The sequence below is a fragment of the Pectinophora gossypiella genome, chromosome 3 (assembly GCF_024362695.1).
Source record: "Pectinophora gossypiella chromosome 3, ilPecGoss1.1, whole genome shotgun sequence".
In the NCBI taxonomy this organism is placed as follows: Eukaryota; Metazoa; Arthropoda; class Insecta; order Lepidoptera; family Gelechiidae; genus Pectinophora; species Pectinophora gossypiella.
This window is the reverse complement of record NC_065406.1, coordinates 7862737-7880334: the sequence shown is the minus strand read 5'-3', so window position 1 is coordinate 7880334 and position 17598 is coordinate 7862737. Positions and strand designations below refer to the sequence as shown.

At 37.1% G+C, this 17598-nt stretch overlaps 1 protein-coding gene across 8 annotated transcripts in view; it reads left to right on the top strand.

Annotated features, from left to right (window-relative positions):
* The first annotated feature begins 92 nt into the window (after window positions 1-92).
* The window catches only part of LOC126381971 (uncharacterized), a 45101-nt gene continuing 27595 nt past the window's right edge, over window positions 93-17598 (top strand). The window contains exons 1-3 of one of the 8 annotated variants that reach the window (XM_050031612.1): window positions 93-320; window positions 1585-1694; window positions 12764-13381. In XM_050031612.1, coding sequence (XP_049887569.1) covers window positions 13062-13381 — 320 coding nt within the window. In that variant the 5' untranslated portion in view covers window positions 93-320; window positions 1585-1694; window positions 12764-13061. Of the gene's footprint in view, window positions 321-1584; window positions 1856-7823; window positions 8000-8615; window positions 8637-12763; window positions 13382-16101; window positions 16269-17598 lie in introns of those variants that run through there. The other 7 variants (XM_050031610.1, XM_050031616.1, XM_050031617.1 and 4 more) reach the window with 7 other exon arrangements.

The window sequence follows — 17598 nt, the reverse complement described above, 5'->3', positions numbered from 1 at the left end:
AGTTTTGTACGTAATACTCCAGAACGACAAAAGATGGCAGTACTTGTATGATTTACAGAAATTCAATATATTTTTGTTTTGTTTCTCACTCGCACACATGCGAAATTCAGCCTGTCAAAATCATAAAACACTTCGCTCGGTAATTTTGTAAAATATTTATGAAAAATAGTAGCCATGAACCATGCTCAGTTTTGTTTGTTTCTGTTTATTCAAATTCGAAGATCTGAGTAGTGCGTTATATGAGTGACATTCATTATAGTGATATGATAGATAACCTACACGGGCTTGTAGCCGAGTGTAGGTATCTCTGCATAAAACTGGTGAGTCATATTTAATTTTATTTCATTTGCTGTATCGATGATCTCATAATATGGTAGGTACTATGTTTTATACGTTCACTAACGTACATTGGCTTGCTATGAATGTTCTTTGTGGATTTTGTCAACAAAAACGTTACGTATTATCTTACGAGATTACCTTTTGATAGCTACTGATTACATTCCTCGATTTCTGTTAAACTAATCTATAAATCTACCCACCAAATATAATTAAAAACATAACATAGACTACGAAAAAGTCTTGTATGCTTGCTCTCGGTTTCAGTCTTGAGGGTCATAGGTTTTTTTATTTTTTAGATAGATACCTACCTACTTTATTAGAAAGGAACATTTAATATATTATGTAAACGCTTAGAAAATAAACAATAAAACATATAAGTTCAAAGGCCTGTTTCACCATTTGCTGTCCATGAGCTTATCCAGAACTTAACTGTCTCATAGTTAGTGTTGCAATCACAAACTATACATAGGTACTTTTCAAACATTTTTATCAATAATGATGCAGACCCTAAAAGGACATACTACCTATTAAAATCGGTTTTTTTCTCTAAACAGATAGTTTTAAAAAAATATTATTTATTTTTATTAATGAAAGTTAAAAGGACCATTACATATTTAAGTTTCTTTGACAAACAACATTAACTTTTCTATTATAAGTTTTATGAATGATTAGATGACCCATGCCCACTTTGCTGGGAGTTAAAATCATTTTTACTTAGCTTATGCCACTCAAGAATTTTCAATATCGATTCAGTAATTCCAGATATTAACTTTCCACAAACAGGGTCAGAGTAGAGTGTAGAAGAATGGGAAAAAGATCTCAAAAACAAAAGTGGCTCTTCTGAACACTCTGTGGCATAATTAAAGGGATAGGTATTTTAGGTATAGTGACTATATTGAATATTGTAAACAGGTTTTGTGTTGTTGATATAATGCACTACCTATTTTATAATATGTGTGGATACCACACGAAAAAGTGACAACTTTACAGAGACTGTTAAGTTATATTGACATAAAATATTTTTTAAGCTATGAATTTATGCATATCAATTAGCCTGATACATAGTATCTTCATACAGAGCAAAGGCCCATATTCTTTCCCTCTTTTCATTTCAGTCTGTTCTTATTTTAAAAAGCTATATATAATATTTACCAAAACAACAGAGAAAGCTGATTATTGTAAACATCCTATAAAATTGATCTATCACTAGTTTCTGAAATTAAGTAAATTCTTGACTTGTTTCAGAATCAACTGCAGTGACGCGATTAGATCTCAGGGCATAGTACAAATACAAAATATAGTTTGTAACATTATCCAGCGTGATCAATATCAGATATCGACCGCATAGTGATCAGGTATCAAGGTGTGGGGGTTGTTTGTATGTGATGGTGTCAGTGTGGTAGCGGTGTGGTGGAGGTGTGGGATGCCCGTCGCGGTGATGCAGAGGCATGGTGGACGCGGCTGCGGAGCGCCGGGCCGCCGCCGCGGTCTGCGATGCAGCCTCAAGCCTCACCAAGTGAGTACCACAGTCATTTGTAATACTAGCTTATGGAAATAAGACAATTGTTGATTTCTCTAAAAATCTCTTTTTTTTTGTAGTGAGTGATGTTGTTATGAGGAAGGCCACTTCATCAGACAAAACATGCAAACATAATTGGAACCTCTTTGTCTAATTTCCATGGGCTATAGTACTTATATCTGATTTGTCTGGTCAAACATCACTGTTCCGTATCCTTAACCCAAAAATGTGTTGCTTTATTGTACGTATTTTTCTATGAATCGACCATGAATATTTGTTGTCTTTATCTGCTGAATGAAGAAAGAAGAAGCAAGAAGAGCAAGTTGCTAAATTGAACTGTTTAATCTAAGTCTAATTATTCCGGCCATTAAGCCTCATAATTACATACGTGGCTCATTTATTATTTATAATAATATAAACATCCATCATTGGGTAATCTTTATTATCTATCCAATCAGATAAATGAGAAATTGCTGTAATGATGATATCACAATGCACTGAAAATACGTAGGTATACCTATTTATTGAGTTTCATGTTGTTGATGTTGTCTTTTCCAGTAAATATGGTCAAAAACTGCTTATAAACTGTAAATCGCTTTATAGAAATATTCTTTTTACTTTACTAATGGCCTATAGCTTATCATTCTGCCTAATTACCATCTTGTCCTCCTCTTCAAATTGTACCACATTTCAATGTTTTCGTGCTAAAGGCTACGTTTTATAGAGCGTATGCAAATATCCCGTCAGTTAGAACAGTTAATTAATATTCATTGCTCCCTAGGTCGTATGTGAAGTCGTCACTATTGACCATTGGCATTTCGCCGCTGACCCCATTGCTCTTCAATCATTCGATTGAGACTCCTTTATTGGCAGGTTCGTCAAAGTTATTTATTATTGTCGTAAAGGTAGGTAGGTACATTGCATCATGGGATATTCTTGTTGTTTTTAACTAGGGGGCTTTACGGTGCAAATGTCCTAAACGTGCTTATAAATCGACACAAGTTCATGGTGGCGAATGGTCCAGTGAAAATCACAGTAATGTTCATAACGTTGCTAAATTGAAGACATTTGTAACTCGTCGCATTTAGGAACAGCAATGTGTACCGTCGTAAAGTGGTTTGTCATGTTCCTCGTTGGCTCTGTTGACTGCAGGATCGTAACTCCTGAGCAGCAATTTGTTTGATTAGGTGTAAGGCGAGCCGGGCACGCAATACTACTCGGTTAATGAGAGCACCGATACGCTGCGTCACGGCTGCATGTTATCAGGGCCGTGGGCGTCGCTGTGTGTTTCACGTACGTGTTTTATATGTGTGCGGTCATAGTAGCGCTTCCAGGAAACGCGAGTATGTTTCTGAGAACCGATCGACTGTCGCGCGCGTTTTCAGCAATGAATGGCGAGTAAAATGCCTTCATGAAGGCCGAGTGTTGCCAAACACGGTGTATCAAAAACGAGACATGTTCAGTGCTATCTTATCGCAAGCTCGCATCCTTGTTAGAGTCGCGAACGAAGTGAACCACTATTAAAGTAATTATGCCCACGCACGCAGCTTCATGGACAAAAGCCGCTCGAGTCTGATCTGGTCTCATTTTAATTTTAATTCGACGTATCAAATCGTTTAATTTATTGATACGATTCTGACCGTTCTATTACTGTAAAAGACACGATTACAATGTAAGTGCAAAGGAAACAAGACTACTTTATTGCGGCTACTTTATGAAAAGTTCACATCTTTCAGTGCAATCTCGACAATTGCCCATTGTCAGAAACAATGAAGTTTGTCGAAGACATAACATTTTAGTGTAAAGCTTCATATACATATATAAAGTGAATACATCAACATTCACTATTCTAATATATTTATTTTATATCATTCATCCTGTTCCGAATTAAGATAGAAGATTACTTTCTCCTTTTCGGTGGGTTCGGCTTTCTATCATTTTTCTGACTACGGGTAAATTCTTATTCTTCCCAATTTAGATTATGTTCGATTTTGCTACACCGTAGATTTCTCGGCAGTGATTTCAGATGATGTGGGCAGAATATTTTTTCGTGTCGCGTAAGAGAGGACCAGCATTTTTCATAACATAAGATAAGCTCACGACTATATCCCAATTGGGGTAGTCAGGGGTACATCCATCGTAAGATAAACTAAGTACCCACACCTCACCGAGCTTGTTTCGCTTATGATTAATTACATCGTCGAGCCGAAATTGCCTTCTACAGAAATATATACTACTACTGTTCCTTTATAGGCACCTACCTACCATATTTAGATGCACAAGGTGCTAAATGCCAAGTGATAATGCCGCACTGCACAACTTTCACATTATAACATCTCGACTTTCTTATATTTAATGGATGTTTCCCCTTTCTTCAGAAGTCTGCCGAAAATATTATAGGAACATAACAACAACATAACGTAGCATCAACAACAGCCTCCGTGGTCTAGTGGTTAGAGCGTTAGGCTCACGATCTGGAGGTCCGGGTTCGATTCCCGATGGGGACATTGTCGAAATCACTTTGTGAGACTGTCCTTTGTTTGGTAAGGACTTTTCAGGCTTGAATCACCTGATTGTCCGAAGAAGTAAGATGAATCCGTGCTTCGGAGGGCACGTTAAGCCGTTGGTCCCGGCTATTAGCCGTAAAAACACCTTCACCAACCCGCAGTGGAGCAGCGTGGTGGAGTATGCTCCATACCCCCTCCGGTTGATTGAGGGGAGGCCTGTGCCCAGCAGTGGGACATATATAGGCAGTTTATGTTAACGTAGCATCACCCTGTATACCCCAAGGGGTAAGCATAGGTTTATAGCATTATATCCACTCCTCGCTAGCTATGTTTAAGTCCCATGTAATAGGAGGCGAGCCTAAGGCCAGGCGCGCACTGCGAGTTTTTCGCCGCGCGGCAGAAAAAAGCAGCGGCATAATGTCGCACTGTAATTATGCACTAAACAGTTTTAAATTGTATTGCGCGCACTTGACGACAGAGCCACCGCAGCGGCGCAGTATTACAGTGCGACATTATGCCGCTGCCTTTTTCTGCCGCGCGGCGAAAAACTCGTAGTGCGCGCCTGGCCTAAATCCTAGAAGCCAGGTGATATCCCAAACATGAATAAGTACCTACAAACTCGTAAAGTCGAATTCAGTGGTTTATAGACAAACAGGTAGGGCTATCACAGATTCAGATATTATAGGAAGTAGGTAGGATACCTATACGTGGTAGTGTGGCGACAAGAACTCTTTCTCCATTATTCTAGACATTTTCATCACATCAGATTTGAAAAATGTTAAGACACATTATTAGCTATTCTCAAACATAAACAGCCTATACAAATCTCACTGCTGGGCACAACCTGCCTCCCCTCAATCAACCAGAGGGGGTATGGACCATACTCCACCACGCTGCGGGTTGGTTGAGATGTTTAGGCTAGTATCCCGGGACCAACGGCTTAGCGTACCTTCCGAAGCATGTTATTCTCAAAAAAAATAGCATTTAGACTGGCGGCTTTTTTAGTATTTGTATGTTTTAAAAACGCAAAAATGACATAAAATATAGTAATATACAAAATAAGCCAACCTGTCTTAGTGCTTATTTAAATAAAAAAATTGTCACAATTTACATACACAGGTATCAGTACTCAAATATCGTACCTACATCCTACAAATGAGTAATTACTTTACAAAGTAGGACACGAAAAGTTTGCGTTCTTTGACTCAGTTATATGCCAACATCACCCAGTTTCCTGATCTGACATGACGACATTGTCATCATTTAACTGGAACTATGACTGTTGGACAGATCCGACCATTCGTTCTGTTTACGTAGGAGGAAACTAGTCCTATCAGTTACTTTTTACCAAACGTCAAAACACGAAATTGCTATGGAATTTGTATGAAAAAGTAAGTCATAGAAAAACGTATCAAAATGTCGCAATCATTATATTTTTCTTCATTAAAATTCATAAATAAGTTAAATAGAAAAAAGAAAACGTTTTTTGTCACCTTTAGTTCTGTCCTTATAGTAATCAGAATTTATTATTTATCTCTGACCTAGGAAACTACCCAATTGTTGTATCTGCCTAGCGATAAAATAAATTAGTAATAATTGTAACTATTTATCAGATTTCCGGATTTAAATACTTCCTCGATGAATAGGTAGATTATCAGCCAATTTGCAATAAATTAAATACGATTTCCTTAAAATTTAGTTGTCAGATTTCTATCAGTAAGAAAAGTGGGAAAGAAAGCTTTTTACTTTTGACTGTCTTGCATATTCAAAACAACTTTGCGACAATCGATAAAGTTTTAAAAATGCAAATGAGCAAATGGTATATTTGAAGTATTCAACACCCGAATTAAATCTTGTTTAGTCGAAATAGACGGAAAAGTGAAATAATTACATTATTTGTTTTCGTAGCCCGCATTTAATTCTAAGTTCCGTAAAATGTTTAACTAGTAACTGAACTGTCCAAAGTACTTGTTTGTTTAGGATTTATTCTGTGGAGTGTGGAGGATCATTTTGTGTTGAATTTTCTGGGCGGACAACTTCAATTTTGGAGTAACTTCGGGCAAGTTAGGCGAGCTTGCATACAGAGGACGGTCATCGCAAAATTCGACAACCAGTGCGGGCGGTCGGCTAGCTAAATCGGTCGGTGACGACGCCGGTGCGAGGGGCCGACAGCGGGGCGGGGGCTATTTTCGTCTGGCGGCCACGTTTGGAAAAGGCGGTGACGTCACGATCCTCCGCGGCGATGATGCCATCGCGCGCGACACGCACCGGCCGACTGCCAAAATATCGCTGCAAGCTCCCCGCGATCAACTTTATTTTGGTCATTGTTCCACCGGCGCTCCCACCTCACGCGACGCATTGACAGTTTTTATGATTGATGGCCACGTGACAGTACGTACGTACGTGACCTTACCAAAGTGGTTGATGGAACTAAAATAATAAACATGAAGGTGCTTTCATTAAATTTACTTCTCACTTATTGAAAAGACATTTAGATCCAAAGGTATCGACCGACGATTTTAGTTGCCGCTGTACCTGCCTACCAAATATAGAGTTTAAATATCTGAAAACTGCGATATGTTTCGTTTCATATGAATTCAGCATCTATCTTTCATTCAAGCAGATGTGTAACAAAGATAATCATTTACGTAGTGAGTAATTAAATAGACTGCGGTTGGTGATAAAAAAGAGTAAAGCAAATTGCTACATAACTAGTTCATGAATGATGTGCCTAAATGTAATTCCTTAATTGTAAGTGTTCAGAACAGCACGTCTTGGTAGATTACTCATAAGATAATTGTAGTTGGGAGGCCCAATATAATTTAATTATACTCCAATGATCCAACTTCGCACTTGTTGTTCTCGCAACCTGTCACATCACCTTTTAAGGTTCGGATCTTTATGTTATATGAAGTAGTTACACGAAGGCTATTATTAATTGTCAATAGACTTCCTTTTCCGTGGGTGTGGTTCTCCTCTCATTTTCTGTCATATAGGTAATGATTATTTTTATACTCAAGTGACTTTATAGATGGTATTTATAATGTTACTCGCAGCTATCAACAGTTCATCGGCCCTTGTGGTTTTGTTTCGATTCTCAGTAATTTCCTGGCGTCTCGTATCGTATCTTAGCATAAGTTAATACATTTGTCATGACATGATCTGTAATTTATGAGGACCTATGGCATCGCATCGCATTTGTGTAGGTAACATATTCGTGCTAGTTTGTTTATTCAATGTATACGTTTGTACTGTGCTGATATTGGTGTGTAAGTGTAGCTGTTATCAGCGTGGAGGCGACAATATTTTCCTTACCACGCGAGAAGTGTCGTTTGGCTATCGTTCGTGAAGCAGTTGTGATCGTTTTGTTGGTTGAGTGTGTTTGCGATGGTGTGGCGTGTATGTTTGTCGGGTGGAGTGCCGTGGTAGCGGGCGTAGGGTCGGGCGCTCGCTATCGTTCGCAGTCACCAGTGCTGCGCGACCAGCTCCGCGGCTCGGTGCGTGCGGGCGACACAAGCTCACCGTTTAACTCACGCTAATTGAACAAACATGTCAGTTTACTTACCGTGACGTTGTGTGAAACTGATATATGAACTCTTAAATGTTAGTGAAAACCTACCACTGAATAACACAGGTGAATACAACGTTACAAAAACCTACTTACCTACTTCGCGCCGCTTTGGACGTTTGGCCGCTACGAAACCTTATACTAGGGATGGCGATTCATTCCAAAAAAGATCGATTTTTAAATCGATTCGAATCGTGACCTGATGAATCGATCCACAAAAAAATCGAGATCTAAAATATCGATTTCCAAAAAATCGATCTTTTTTCCAATTTTCTATTACAATATAAACAGTCACTTAGTAAAAAAACGAACAAACAACAATTTGTTGTCAACAAACAAATTAATCGAATGATGTGATGACGCAATCACAGAACAGATAAAAAAAGTCACTCAGTCATTATAAACGTAACTTTTTTCTATTGAAGAGAAGTGAGGCGAAGGAAACTAAACACACAGCCATCTCGTAAGTTTTTGAGTAATTAACCGGCAGCACTCTTGTAATACGGGCACCTACAACTAATTGTATGGTTAATACAAAAACAAAAAAAATCGAATGTCGATTTTAAAGGGTGATGTATCGATCCAATGAATCGATCCAGTACTACATATCGATTTAAAAAAATCGATTTTCTTGGCTCGAAAAATCGATTTTTCGATTAATCGATCTCAGATCGCCATCTCTACCTTATACGAATTTTATCATGTAAGGTATTAGAGGTACATGATAGTTTCGCAATTTGCAAGTTTTGCTTGTAAATATAGTTATTAACAGTTGTTTTAAGTTTCGCTTTCGTATACAACAACAAAGTGAGCAATAAATTTTCCTTGCCTACATCAACTAGCGTCACTGTGATGTTTGGCAAATTACCAACGAAGTATTTTGTGGATAAGCTGTTTTTATGAAGGTGGCGAAAATTATCAGTTAGCATGACATGCAGCTGGCCTTCGTTTTGATCAAATGCTAGGTTTTATATTTTTCCAAGCGTCCGTAAATTATCACGTCCTGAGTGATTTTAAATGGAAAATTGTAGTAACAGGCTTTATAGAATACAAAGACAATTAAACAACAATGCAGAGATCATAAAAGGCCATACGAGCATGATTTGTATGACTGAATGATCCAATTACATTTATAGCATAGAGTTGAATGACCATTGTACATCGTATTTTAGTCATTTAGAGCAATCACGTAATGTATATGCTGATTTAATTGATTGAGTCTTTTCCGGTTTTCAATTAATTAATAAGCGTTGGTTTAATATAGATTAAAGGATCTAAACAAAGTTGTTTGCGATATATTACTGTCGACTATGGATTCACACATAAAGATAGAGTTTAACTTCATAAGCAGTCTCTGTTAACTAGTCATGTTGCGATGGTAATAGATAGTAATAATACAAAATTATACATTTTATTTTGTCTTACAAAACCCAGGACAAGTGACACGAATCACAATACTATTAAATTCGAAAAATACATTTCCTTATATTTGGCGGTGAAGGATATTTATTTATTTATATAAAGTACTGCCACATGGTTTACATTAAGCATTTACTTATCTCTAATCTTAAATTTATAAAAGAGTCTGATGTAGACCACAGTAACGGCGTACATAGCTCTATTCATAAGTTTAAGTGTTATACTTTGTAACAATCAAGATTATGTAAAATTTAATCTATATTTATATATCTAACATAAATGTTCTAAAAACTTTTTCTTAAAATTAACATAATTATCGTGAAATAAATCTACATATAATATATATATTATTTGAAAGAGAGTTGAGAGTTGAGTTGTATTCCGAACAAATCCGAAGCAAAGGACACTGAAGCCCCAAATTGGTCCTTGCAAATGCAAATATTTTATTTATGGTTATTCGGCCATGGCAAGGATCCATTTCGTCAGCCCACAATTTTCTTCACTCCTTTGTAAAACCTGATGACATTGATTTCAAGACTATAAAACCAGATAAATAATCACAAATTATTATTTTCCTTTTAAGTGGAATATGACATTGAGATTTATTTGCACTCAATTTAGTTATTTATTATAGTATATTGGCACCGACAAGTTTAGTGTTTTAGCACAATCCTATGAAATAAACTTGACTCGTTTCTTTACATGAAAGGATGGATTTAGTGTTCTCTGAATTGTTTATATTATACCTGCACATATTGTGTCAATGATAAAGAAAATCAACACACGTGTTTTGCAAGATTTGCAAGCTGGATGATTTATGCAAAACTGGGTGGTTAAAGAGGCCACAATGGAGCAATTCATCTATGAAAGTAATATTGCTATTTGTGCACTTCCTTTTATATGCGCAATTGTCTAATTGCAATATTGCTTTTATAAATGAATTGTTTCAATATGGCCTTTTTAATCTCCGGTCAAGTAGTTAATGCCACCTGCGGCAAATAAAAAAAAAGCCTTTTTAACTCCCTGGTCTTGATATTGTAGTTTTATATTATTTGAACACCACAAGTCGGATAAATGACCGCTTTATAGCAAAGAGGATATCTCGGACCAGTTCTTAGATGAGAACACAAAGGGCCACAAAGGCTGACCTCGCGTGTCTATTGCGAACTGGCAACGGGTACATTCTTCGCAGAAACTGCACATGAGTCGTTCTGCCACATCCGCGTCCATAACAAGAGCTTTACAAACCAGTTCTCAAGCTATTATTGCATTAGGTGCTAACGGTATTCAGCGAATTGCTGCTAAATGCCTGTTGAGATTAATGTGCAAGCGGTGTCGATTCGCGTCATAGGCCTTACTGGACTTGTGGCAAACAACGCCCACGGGCGGTCTCTGGGCTCCGTTCTGCATCCGTCCGTCGTGATTGATAAACCAATTTGACATCATTGCCGTGGGAAATATGGGGCACACACCGCATTTCGCTCCGATAATACAGCGGAATCAACTTGTTAAGCCTTTTGTTGTTTATAACCAAAAGCCCATTATGTCCTTAACGTATTCCGATTATGTACATTGACCGGAACATTAGATAAACAAACAGTTCAATCAATTGAGTAGTTCATTTCGTGAATGCGTCATCGTCATCTCCGTTTCTATTTTACGCCTGTCTTTCAAATTTTCTGCATTACGAATGCGACTTTAAGTGCCATCAAAGGCATATTTAATTTGTTCAACATTATCGAGTTCGTAATGAAGGTCACAAGCAATTAAAACAATTATGGATTTTAATGGTCATGAAATTGGTTAATCAGTAGGTTTAGCCTTGATCTCTGGTTTCGGGGCAGCCGTCATCCCGTGTTAATATTAGTTATGCTCAAGTCGCCATTATGAAGGGATCATGTTATTTTTATGGCGTATTTTTTCTTAAACAAAGTTAATTAATTAGACTTTCATCGAACTTTCATTGTTAGAAACAGCATGACCTATCGTATGTACCTATCGTACCTGCAGCAATATGCAGGTATATTGCAAGAGTAAATGAGAAAGAAATGAAAGGGAAATCACCATTATTATTGATAATTATTAATAGATATTTGACTATAAACGTAACAGTTTAAGCAGATATTGGTTGGACTGCACAAAATTTTAAGTGGGTACAGTCAACAAGCAAAGGCGCAATAAATGTTTAAATTAACAAGACGGTGGCTATTAGTTGGCAAAACTTGAATAATATTGTTAGCTTTATAGAGTGCGTATGCGGTGATCGGTTTTTGATAGAGTGGGGGAGGGGGGGTCAGCCTGATGATGTAAGAGCGGCGGCTGCGGCGGTGATGTCAGCGCGCCCACACCCGTCCCCCGCTAGCCTGCACCGCGAAGCCTTCCGCAAAATATAACACACTATAAAAAAAAAAACTTGCAATTTACCATCATATATCAGTGTTTTGACGTTTTGGGCTAATTTAATTGTGACTAATTCGAGATTATAAGATATTGCTGACTCATTTTAAATTTTAAAAATCTGACAACAATCACAATGCAGATTATTAGATGACAGACATAAACTTAAGATGAGGAAAGTTTTAACTCCTATTTCATTTATGAATGAATGAAACACAATTGACGCTTAATGTAACATCAGTCAAAAGCTTTACGAAAAATTACCTACTCTTAAAGCCTTGATAAATTTTCTTAGATACACAACCCATCAAAATAGTATATTAGGTATTTTGAGAACTTGTTTTATACACTACGGTGCACTTAGTTCATGCACATTAACTGTATAAAATTACACACTATTACAATAACACCAACATAAACTTCGGAACAAAGGTGCGAAAAAACGTATATTAGCGTTAAATAATACTTCCATGCTTGTATAGGTACTCAAAATGTTGTCGCAATGCAGTCTTGAGCATCTGGCCAAGTAGACCGCGACTAATACGTTAGGCAAGCCTATATTTACTTTACAACATGTACGAGTAAACAACTAAATGTGGGATTGTGTGCTTTTTATATTTCAAATAATATTACGTACAAAGGTCATTCAATATATAAACTTGCAAACTTGACAGTCGTAAAAATATATACGATTGTTAACTCATTTCAAATTCAAATAAGAGCTCAGACTAAGGATCAATAGTTTCGTGTCGGAAATGCTAAGATGGACGCTTTAAATTATTCATAAACAAAAAAACTTAATGTGTTTCTAAGTTTACTGCGACTATAATGTATGAATTAATGGAACTAGCAACTTGGACCACATATATTTTTTAAAGGCAATAACTTTTAGTAACGGAATAATTGCACCTAGATATATCATCACATCACTTCTCTTAAATCTCTTATCGTAATAGATGGTAATAAGTTCAGGCTGGAAACGTTGTATTCATCTGATTATATAATTTCTTTTAGATAAACAACCTATGGAAATGGACTTAAAAGTCTGTAAAGGTACACACTCCTATTACATCACCATTCATCGAATTTTTGAATCACAAAAATTGTGTTCAAAAACTAAAAAATCTCTTGCACCTGACGAAACAAGATGATACGAAGAGGACGATTAGAAATTCTGAAGAATCACAAGTGACTTAGTTTATTAGGAATTTTAAGAAGATTCCGAATTGATACCGTTTAAAGTGAAAGTGATACCAGACCAAAAACATGGATTCGAATATACATTAAGTGTAGTGCCAAGATTGTGGTGAAAATGGAGGGTGCTGTCTTAAGCACCCCGAATAACCGATTCAGGACGCATCTGAAGAATGCAGCTTCAGCTTTGTGCGCGCGGACGTTGCCGAAGCAACGGCGCAGTGAGTCTGGAGCAAGCAGTGCGGCACGACACCATACTTACCCTCGGGCTACGCCTCCCAAGCGCGCCGCCATAGCATGCCGCATGGAGCCTCCCCTATCTCCCCTGCAAGTACAACCCACACTCGATCCGCCTGAACCTGTTCACTATCAAGTCGAGGACGTTCACACGGTGACCAAGCTCAATGGGGTTGTCAAACTTAAAGGAACTTTAGCCAGGTAAGATTATTTTTTTTATCACCACTGATAGGTATTCATTTCAACAAGAACTTCGATAAAAATCCGCAACCATCACATTCAAACTGTTATGGCAGTTGAAAAAAAATGTGATATACAGCTATAAATGTATCAGAATCAAAATTGGTCATTAGCTTTTTAAAAGCTTTCGGAGCACATGTTCCGGACGAGGCGTACGCCCGCGCGCCGCGGTTGGGTCAACAACACCAGCATGACATCACTGCCGACTTGTTTACCCAGGTCGCGGGGTGGAGGTGATGTCGCTAATTACGCCGCTATACAACTTGTTGATTTAATGCGCATTGCTAATTTTTCGACAGACAAATTTTGTCTTCCGCTTGATAACCAAATGCTATATCGATTCCGAATCGAATTCGGCATTTAAACAAGGTGTCAATAGCCTTTAAGGGAAGAGTAGGACATGTTTGAGGCGTTAGGTCATCGGTTGGATGTGTCGATTTTTTATACTCGGAATGAACCTGCATAACGCGGCGAGTGGGCGTTAGACGGCAAGTAAATCGATGCTAGCACTTAGGTCAACAACCAAAAGGTCTTTCGTCATGGAAAATCTGACAAAGTATAATTATAGTATATATAAATAATACAGTAGAACCTAATGATTCAAAGCCCAGTAAGGATAGTACAGTAGAGACTATTATAATGAATGGTAATGATATTTAATTAAACCTGCATGTTTTTGAATTTGAATACTAATGTTAAAATAATGATTTTGCATATTACTGAGTAGAAGTCGTTCAGGACACGTGAGTTCTGTATTTGGGCAGCCATGACCTCAACGACAATGGCTCGTTTGACTACGACGAAGATATCGGCACCCAAACCGTTATCCATACGGAAGTGGAGCATGATTATGTTTTTTTTTTATCAATCAGGGTTATTTTGATAAATGTATTTTTAAATATTCCCTCATTTAAGTAAAGGCAATATCTGTCGATGATGATGATATCAGAACTGTCAAATAGAATACGAATGGAGTAAGTGCACTCGTGTATTTATAATAGCGTGTTGAGTGCGAGTGAGACGACGAGGTCTCGGTCGCACACCATGATGTCATGGTGTATTTTTGTAAACGCTTGACTGCCTGGGTCGCACGCGCGGTTGTAGTCGTACTATCACGGGTTAATGTTGTCATTTTGCCTACTTACTACAAACATGTTCACAACAATTGTACTAGTAAGCATGATTATCATAGAAATGTCAATTTGACAATGATCATCCCAGTATTTTTGTTCGATGACATCGAAATATGATTTGACTTTATTTTTATAAATAATAGTTGTTTTAAACAACACACAGTATGTTTTATAGTTAAATCGTCATTTGATAACTTCTAAGAAAACAACATGTTATTGTGTTTTCCAAAAATAACATTTTGAGTCACAATTAACTAATTCCTGTTCCAAGTAATGAGATGATTGAATAAAAATCTTGATTGTTACTTCCGGTTGTCTCAGATTTATTTATACTTAAATATGTAGTATTTAAGTAGGTAGGTGCCTCATTAACCTGCTTTGTTGAGATATTGCCAAGCGTGATCTCATCAGTCATTTTTGCCTCAACCAGAACAATAAATCCTTCTTTTCTTTGTTTATTGCTTCTGAAGGCTGAGCTTCAAGTAGGTTGACAATAAATTATCTTCGCGGAATGTTACAAATGAAATGATTATGGGTGTTTGCGAGTTAGTCATATCTAATCGTTTTACGCGAAGGTGCAAAGAACATACCTAACAATTATTCTGAGTAATACTAAAATCGTTATTGGTATGATCAGGCTTTGTGAAAGTTCTGGAATTAGTTAGTTACAAGAATGAAAGTCAATAGACTAAGGCTTATATTATTATCTGACTGAAACTGCTGTATTTTTTATTACCATCGCTATCTTGTAATTGTGTATTTTAAATTATCGGTATAATATATATTTGTTCAGAATTTCAGAATCCGCATGTTATGTGGCTCTCAAACCATTTTGCTACTTGTTATACCCTGCAATATGAATCGTCTAGCTGATTGCTAGTTTGTGACGTTATGTTAGTATTGCGCAGTGTTTTGGTATTGTGCGGACCGCTTCCTGACTGGACAATGTTATCCTCTGTCCCTCTGGTAACACTGCGCAGTGTTATATTTTCATCAATGACTCATTAATTAAAACTCCAAAGAAATCCGCTGAAGGCGACAGCAAAGGGCCTTGAGCGGTTCACAAATGTTTCGTTATTCTTTATTTAGACGAACTTAAGACACCGCACTGCGAATGTCGTGAAGGTTGTTTTTAATAATCACCTTAAACAGACGTATACTGCTATGGAACATGTTCATGAACGACGTTACTGAAATTTCATGCTTGTTTGTAAGCAACAGGCCGCTGAATTTCGACGTAGTACCTGAACTGCTTTGTTTGTATAAACAATTCGAAGGCAATTAGCAACTTGGTCCAACTACACTGTACAGCTAGGAATTTGTAACGGATTGAGGGATTGTAAGCATATTTAATTCAGTTTGTTCTCACCGCATACTTATCCGTGGTCGTAAGCACCAGTAAAGTCTGACGTGAAATGAAAATAGCAACGTCTGCCCATTAGTGCCTCAGCGTTATCGATCGGGTCAAGATCGAGAGTGCCCTGTCAAGCGACTCACGTCATCCCTCATCCAATTACTGTTGCTCTTTGGTACACACACGCAACTTGTCTTTATTATTCAAACGACTTTAATTCAATCAGTTTACTGTTAAGCGTAATGGCAGTTGTGTTTTTATTGCTCTTCGTTATGTGTCAAAGCTGCGTTTTTGGTCTTCGAGTTCGGGGTATTCCTGCAGTAACTTGCGATAAACTTCAACCTTACTACACTTATGTTCAGTGAGTTTTATAGATATCCCCATCCCATTATGTTTCATTTATCTAAGTAATATGGTGCTTTTCGTAGACTGTAGGGGTGTTATTAGTCTTCATGGAAACATCTTAATGCCACGACTTTCAAAACTGTCTTTTATTTATATACTTTTCATATTGTGTCTAAATTGTATTCTGAACGGTCTTATTCTAGTGATTGCTGATACTCTTATGAACTATTGTATTCTCATTAAAAAAAGTACCTACCTATCCTCTAAAAGCACATTTAATGAATGAATTTACAGCTTACTGTGCGGTAAATCTTCCAATTAATATGAGTAAGCAGTGAGCAAATAAGCGTTTAATTCACATGGGAATATGCGGTTTCAGCATTAAGCTAGCGTAATACGAAGCCGTGGGTACTAACAGGCTATTTATTTAGTCTGGCGAACGTCGACTTATGTGTAATGTCTGCACCTATCGCTGGTCTTGTGAAATCTTACACCTTTGCGAGTTGTAACTGTAGATTACAGTGTTCGTTTACAAACGTATTGAGTTTTACGATCCTGTCTTCTGTTTCGTTTTCTCATAAAGCTCTTCATTTACATATACCTATGTTTCAGCTATTGAGAATCATAATCATCATTTATTGCTCTGCTAGATTCTTAACAAAGTTGTTCATCTATCTATATCCAGTTATATTAAATAGCTACTTGAATAAACGGCAATTATAAACCAATTCCTTTGTTTAAAACAACCTCATTGCAGTTCATAATTAAGTTCATAATACCAAGATTTTTTTAAACGTCGCGAAGATCTCCCTGTAAAGTACACATTGCGCCATGGAAAAAGATTAAATTTACCTATATCTAGACTCGTCCTGCATTCTTGTAGCCCATATGTGTTGTCCATCAAAATTTATAATAAACTGCCTAACATATTAAAAGAAGAAAAAAGTGACAAAATCTTTATTAAAAAAATAAAAGAACTTCTCATTAATAAATGTTACTATAGTACTAGTGAATACCTTTTAATGATACTGATGTTACTACTTGAAAAGCTTCCTCCTCTCTTTTAAACTTCTATTTTGTTGTGCCCGAAAGGGTCTATGATGTGAAACTCATACATGTAACTTACAAACTTGTACACCATCATAGTATGCAAATAAAGAATATTGAATATTGAATTGTTATTCGAGATGCGAGAGTGAGCACGAAACTCGTGAGGTTCTAGTAATAGCCCAATGCTCAACGGAATTGTTTACACTATCGAAGTACAGGTGTTATTTATGTTCTCACGGTAGTAGCAACGTTCCTTGAAAATCTTCGCAATGTAGTGCTACGTAGCATCTGACGTC